This window comes from Staurois parvus, unplaced genomic scaffold, assembly GCF_062004578.1.
Source record: "Staurois parvus isolate SC_StPar_1 unplaced genomic scaffold, SC_StPar_1.0 ptg001011l, whole genome shotgun sequence".
NCBI lineage: Eukaryota > Metazoa > Chordata > Amphibia > Anura > Ranidae > Staurois > Staurois parvus.
The window spans coordinates 259,335-267,096 of NW_028318807.1; the positions used below are offsets into that span (position 1 = coordinate 259,335).

At 43.0% G+C, this 7,762-nt stretch overlaps 1 protein-coding gene across 1 annotated transcript; it reads right to left on the minus strand.

Moving 5' to 3' along the window:
• Nucleotides 1-1,906: 1,906 nt before the first annotated feature.
• On the minus strand, nt 1,907-4,200 carry LOC149441218 (uncharacterized). The gene is made up of 2 exons (XM_089657600.1): nt 4,120-4,200; nt 1,907-3,044 (listed from the first exon to the last, which is right to left on the minus strand). The coding sequence occupies exons 1-2, from the start codon at nt 4,198-4,200 to the stop codon at nt 2,316-2,318; spliced, it is 810 nt and encodes a 269-aa protein (XP_089513726.1). The 3' UTR covers nt 1,907-2,315.
• Nucleotides 4,201-7,762: the final 3,562 nt, after the last annotated feature.

Here is a 7,762-nt window from a genome sequence, read left to right on the forward strand (position 1 = left end):
TGTGAACGCTATAACTTTCACATAAACCAATTAATTTACACGTATTGGATTTTTTTTTTTAGCAAAGATGTCACAGAATGCATTTTGGCAGAAATTTATGACTAAATTTGATTTTTAAATTCTTTTTTACTGGACATGTTTTATAGCAAAAAGTCTAAAATATTCCTTAAAATTGTCAGCCTTTTTTTATAGCGCAAAAAATAAAAAGCGCACAGGCGATCAAATACCACCGAAAGAAAGCTCAATTTGTGGGAAAAAAAAGGATGTAAATTTCATTTATGTACCGTATTGCATGACCGCGCAATTGTTCGTTAAACTAGCGCAGCGCTGTATAGCAGAAAAATGGCGTAAATTGCAGTATCTATCCCATAGTTTGTAGACGCTATAACTTCCACAAAAAAGCAATCAATATACACTTATTGGGATTTTTTTTACCAAAAACATGGAGCAGAATACATTTTGACCTAAATTTATAACCAACTTTGAGTTTACTATATATTTTTTATAGCTGAAAGTAAAAAATATTGTTTTTCTTTAAAATGTTTGGCTTTTTTTGTTTATAGCGTAAAAAATAAAAAGCGCACAGGTGATCAAATACCACCGAAAGAAAGCTCTATTTGTGTGAAAAAAAAGACGTAAATTTGGCTAGGGTGCAGCATTGCATGACCGCGCAATTATCAGTTGAATTAGTGCTGCGCCGAGAAGCAAAAAGAGGCGTGGTCAGGAAGGGGGGTAAATCCTCAGGAGGTCAAGTGGTTAAAAGCTGGGAGAGGGTCTTCTGGGAGGAGAGAGTAAGTAGTTGTATCATTTAAAATATTGTAACCTTCTGGAATGTAGTCACTTTTATTAAGGATCACGACCCCTCCCACCTTATCAGCCGGTCTAATGACCAAATCCTTCTTCTGGAGGAGGGACTTCATGGCTTTGTTGATGCCGTCACCACCATGTGGCTGCTTAATGGGTATATTTACCAAATCTGTCAGGACTTTCTCTTTAAAGAGATTGATAAAAGAGTGATTGTGGTGGGGGGTTGTAGGTGGATATTGTGGTGGGGGGGGGTTGTAGGTGGATATTGTGGTGGGGGGGTTGTAGGTGGATATTGTGGTGGGGGGTTGTAGGTGGATATTGTGGTGGGGGGTTGTAGGTGGATGCATTGCAGAGATTTCAATGTACAAAGTGACTAGAGGAAACTTTGGTAGGAATCGGATTCTTGGCAAAATGCCTTTTGAGAGACAATTGTCTGGTAAACTCCCGTATATCAATGTAAGTTGTAATTTGTGACGTTTCTTGGTTGGGGATATTTTACACCTTTGTTCAATAAGTGTAATTCCTCCTTGGTAACTTCATTCTCACTCAAATTAATAATGTCCTTGTCTATTAGAGTCTCCTTTTTGTTGTAGTCTGTTACAGCGTCTCCCCCTCTCTTTCCCCTGTAGTGTCGCTCCTTTTTCGGACCCTTCCTTCCCCTATAAAACACTGTTGTGTATTAGAGTTGTAATTATACTGCGTCCTCCCTAGGAGTGGAAGGAGGTGCCCTATGGGCTTGATACTGAGGTCTATTAGGTGGGCCTCTCCTATGATGGTTGGAATGGGATTGTGGTCCCCTTCGTTCATTATTTGGGGAAGGTTGGTATTGGGTGTGAGGAGAATGGTATGATGGGGATCCAGAGTAGGTATTGTCATGGTTTGGTCTAGAACCTTTGTTTTTAGATGTGGAATTTCTATTCTGTGTGGTATTTCTACCTGGATGCCATCTATGGTCTCTAGTCCATTCCTTAGCAGATCCGGAGAGGTAAGTGTGCATGGATGGGGTGTAGGTCAGTCCTTACCCTAGATGAAAGCTCTCATACAGACACAATGGGACTCATGGGACTTTATAAAGAGGAACTCCAGAAAAACACATCAATAAAGAGCTTAAAATGTTTTATTCACAATCAGTATATAAATCATAAAACCCTCCCAGCAGGTGTACAAGGCCATGAAATCTCTCACAAAGTCCATCAATGGACAATTCCTGGACAACAATCACCGTGGGACAGAATTCTGAGAGGTTATCTCCTGTCCATTCCGTCTCTGTGAATGGGGCTAAAACACCAATGTCATTAGGAGATTTGCTGAGCCGGGAGAATGTTCTCCATCATTACAGAGCATTTCACACTTCATGTCTTTGGTGACCTCTGATCTCCTTATGAACGGTTTCTTCCATGATGAAGATCAGCCATGGAGTATATCTGAGGTGTATATCAGGGTGTGCTTCTTCCCCACATGAGAGCTGGGATGTCCAGCAACATTCATCTAGAAGACATTTCCCGCACTCAAGGCACTAATACACCTCCAGGGTTGTGTGGGACCCCTGATGTACAGGAAGACAGGACTTCAGTGAGGAACATTTCCCTCAGGACAGGAAAGTGGCTTTTCCCCATGTGAGATCTCTGATGTTTGTAAAGATGGGACTTCTGTGAAAAACATTTCCCACACTCAGGACAGGAATACGGCTTCTCCCCAGTGTGAGATTTCTGATGCGCAGAAAGATTGCACTTCTTTGAAAAACATTTTCCACAGTCAGAACAGCAATATGGCTTTTCACCTGTATGCACTCTCTGATGTGTGTAAAGACTGGACTTCTCTGAAAAACATTTCCCACACTGAAGACAGGAATACGGTTTTTCTCCTGTGTGAGATCTCTGATGTCTGACAAGTTTAAATTTTAGTACAAAACATTTCCCACACCAAGGACAGGAATACGGTTTCTCCCCTGTATGAGATCCTTTATGCCTATTAACACTGGACTTATCTGAAAAACATTTCCCACACTCAAGACAGGCATACGGTTTTTGCCCCGTGTGGGATCTCTGATGTCTGACAAGTTCAACTTTTTGTACAAAACATTTCCCACACTCAAAACAGAAACACAGTTTTTCCCCCGTGTGAGATCTTTTATGCCTATTAAGGCTGAATTTAGAATGGAAACATTTTCCACACTCAGTACAGGAGAACCTCTTCTCTGTTGGAAGGCCGGCCTTGTCCCGCACAGTCTGAGGTTCCTCAGGATACGAGGAATCCGATGGTCCATCTACACTGGGAGGTGCCGGATGGACATTGGAGGGAGCCGAGTTTTCTCCTGGACTATACTGTGTGATGTCCTCATCTTCTACTTTCCAGTCTGGAGACAAAGTGAGACAATCCTCTGAGGTTTTCCTCATCTCCCGGCCATGGACTAAAATACAAAGACAAAGAGGATTACTAGACAGGAGCTGATTGGTTCCCCCAAACCAGGACTCCGCCCACATCAGGCAGCTTGGTCTCTGAGGAGCTTACAATTCCACCCTCAAGGGAACTAGGAAATGGCTCCTCTGATCTCCTACCAGGTCATTTCTTTATTCATGGACCTTAGTCAGAGAGTGAGGAAACAACCAAGATGAAAACTGGACTGATCCTGAAGACCACCATCATTTACATAGGTAGTCTTGCTGAAAAAAGACAAAAAAGTCCATCCAGTTCAACCATAGAAAAAAAAATTATAATCTTACATCCACAGTTGATCCAGAGGAAGGCAAAAAAAACCCCCAGCAAAGCACGATCCAATTTGCTCCTGCTGGGAAAAGATTCCTTCCTGATCCCCCGAGAGGCAATCAGATATTCCCTGGATCAACTTTACCTATAAATGTTATATCCAGTTATATTCTGTGTATCCAACAAAGAATCCAGGACTTTCCTCCAGCAACTCCCCTTATGTATTATACATGGAGATCATATCCCCCCCTTATGTATTATACATGGAGATCATATCCCCCCCTTATGTATTATACATGGAGATCATATCCCCCCCCCTTATGTATTATCCCCTTTGAAAACGTGTGTGGACACGAAACGCGTCAGGGAGGTGCCCCCCCACTGTCTGGACATATTCTTTAGCTGCCCCTTGTTCCTGTGACCTTTTTTGTAAGTGTGGTTTTTCTTGTCATTTTTGAATTACTACTTATTAAATGCAATACTACACTATCAAAGCTTCTGGCCTGTGGCTCTCTTTATTGGAGGGAGCCTGGGCTTTTTGAAGGTGCCTGGTTCCTCTTGGTCTCCTGTGTGATGCTGGCTGGCTTGCTGGATTCATCTCCTTACTGGCTGATGTGCATTTCTGGAATCATCGTCCTGCTGTCCTGGGAACATGACATCTAGTGGCGAGAGATCAGATGACATCATCCTTTCCAGTGGCTTTCTTTCAGAGTACCAGGAGTAGGTCTTAATTACTCCATGCTCCATGTGCTGAGATATCTGGTTAGTGCAAACTTCTTTCAGCTTGTCCAACACAAGAGTCACGAACTTTGTTCCGGTTCCCCAACCGGGGATGCACCATAGAAGTCACCAGTTCTATATGCTTTATATTTAATGGTATATTTAGAACAATTGTATGCTAATAGGTTCCTGAGGATCTTGAGACCCAATTTATGAGCGCTGCATATTTTTTGACTTATTATCCGAAGTTTCTTGAGGTTTACTTTCTATGCTAGCAGCTTAACTAATTATCTTTTTAATCCATATACTCATTCATCTGAATAATTATTAGACACCTAGCGCTGTTTCATTCCAATTTTATTATACATGGAGATCATATCCCCCCTTATGTATTATACATGGAGATCATATCCCCCCTTATGTATTATACATGGAGATCATATCCCCCCCTTATGTACTATACATGGAGATCATATCCCCCTTATGTATTATACATGGAGATCATATCCCCCCTTATGTATTATACATGGTGATCATATCCCCCCTTATGTATTATACATGGAGATCATATCCCCCCTTATGTATTATACATGGAGATCATATCCCCCCCTTATGTATTATACATGGAGATCATATCCCCCCTTATGTATTATACATGGAGATCATATCCCCCCTTATGTGTTATACATGGAGATCATATCCCCCCTTATGTGTTATACATGGAGATCATATCCCCCCTTATGTGTTATACATGGAGATCATATCCCCCTTATGTATTATACATGGAGATCATATCCCCCTTATGTATTATACATGGAGATCATATCCCCCCCTTATGTATTATACATGGAGATCATATCCCCCCTTATGTATTATACATGGAGATCATATCCCCCCTTATGTATTATACATGGAGATCATATCCCCCCTTATGTATTATACATGGAGATCATATCCCCCCTTATGTATTATACATGGAGATCATATCCCCCCCCTTATGTATTATACATGGAGATCATATCCCCCCCTTATGTATTATACATGGAGATCATATCCCCTCTTATGTATTATACATGGAGATCATATCCCCCCTTATGTATTATACATGGAGATCATATCCCCCCTTATGTATTGTACATGGAGATCATATCCCCCCTTATGTATTATACATGGAGATCATACCCCCCTTATGTATTATACATGGAGATCATACCCCCCTTATGTATTATAGATGGAGATCATACCCCCCTTATGTATTATAGATGGAGATCATATCCCCCCTTATGTATTGTACATGGAGATCATATCCCCCTTATGTATTATACATGGAGATCATATCCCCCCTTATGTATTATACATGGAGATCATATCCCCCCTTATGTATTATACATGGAGATCATATCCCCCCTTATGTATTATACATGGAGATCATATCCCCCCTTATGTATTATACATGGTGATCATATCCCCCCTTATGTATTATACATGGAGATCATATCCCCCTTATGTATTATACATGGAGATCATATCCCCCCTTATGTATTATACATGGAGATCATATCCCCCTTATGTATTATACATGGAGATCATATCCCCCCTTATGTATTATACATGGAGATCATATCCCCCCTTATGTATTATACATGGAGATCATATCCCCCCTTATGTATTATACATGGAGATCATATCCCCCCTTATGTATTATACATGGAGATCATATCCCCCCTTATGTATTATACATGGAGATCATATCCCCCCTTATGTATTATACATGGAGATCATATCCCCCCTTATGTATTATACATGGAGATCATATCCCCCCTTAATCTCCTCTTCTCAGTAGAGAATACATTCAGTTCCTCTAATCTTTCCTCATAGCTGATCTCCTCCATGCCTCGTATCAGTTTGGTTGCCCTTCTCTGCACTTTCTCCAGTTCCCCAATGTGCTTTTTGTGAATTGGAGCCCAAAACTGAACTGCATATTCCAGATGAGGTATTACTAATGATTTGTACCGGGGGGGGGGGGGGGGTGATATCTCTCTCTGGAGTCTATACCTCTCCTAATACAAGAGAGGATTTTGCTCGCTTTAGAACACGCAGCTTTGCATTGCTGCCATTATTAAGCTTGTGATCTACTAGAACCCCCAGATCCTTCTCCACCATTGACCCCTCTAGATCCTTCTCCACCATTGACCCCCCCCCCCCAGACCCTTCACCACCATTGACCCCCCCCCCAGACCCTTCACCACCATTGACCCCCCCCCAGACCCTTCACCACCATTGACCCCCCCCAGACCCTTCACCACCATTGACCCCCCCAGACCCTTCACCACCATTGACCCCCCCAGATCCTTCACCATTGACCCCCCCCCAGTATGTATGATGCATGCATGCATATTCTTAGCCCCCCCCAGTGCAGAACCTTACATTTATCACCATTAGCCCTCATTGGCCCCATAGCCCCCCAATTACACAGAGCATTGAGGTCGGCTTGTAAGTTGGAGACATCCTGTAAGGACGTTATTCCCCGGCACAGCTTGGTGTCATCTGCAAAGACTGGAATGGGGTTTATAATCTCACACCCCATATTGTTTATATATATATTAATAAGTAAGGGGCCCAACACTGAACCCTGGGGTACCCCACTAATAACACTGAACCTTGGGGTACCCCACTAATAACACTGAACCCTGGGGTACCCCACTAATATCACTGACCCTTGGGGTACCCCACTAACACTGACCCTTGGGGTACCCCACTAATAACTCTGAACCCTGGGGTACCCCACTAATACTGACCATTGGGGTACCCCACTAATAACACTGAACCCTGGGGTACCCCACTAACACTGAACCCTGGGGTACCCCACTAATAACACTGAACCCTGGGGTACCCCACTAATAACACTGAACCCTGGGGTACCCCACTAATAACACCAAACCTTGGAGTACCCCACTAATAACACCGAACCTTGGAGTACCCCACTAATAACACCAAACCTTGGAGTACCCCACTAATAACACCGAACCTTGGAGTACCCCACTAATAACACCGAACCTTGGGGTACCCCACTAATAACACTGAACCTTGGGGTACCCCACTAATAACACTGAACCTTGGGGTACCACACTAATAACACTGAACCTTGGGGTACACCACTGATGACCCCAAACCATTCAAAGGATGAATCATTAATCACTACTCATTGAATACGATCTTTTAGCCAGTTTTCTATCCATTTACATTCAGATTTTCCAGCCCATAGACTTTACCTTACACATTAGCCATGTGTGGGGAACAGTGTCAAATTATACCACATCCACCGCCACCCCTCTGTCCAAGTATACCACGTCCGCCACCACCCCTCTGTCCAATTATACCACATACCCCGCCACCCCACTGTCCAAGAACACCACGTACCCCGCCACCCCTCTGTCCAAGTATACCACGTACCCCGCCACCCCTCTTTCCAAGTATACCACGTACCCCGCCACCCCTCTTTCCAAGTATACCACGTCCACCGCCACCC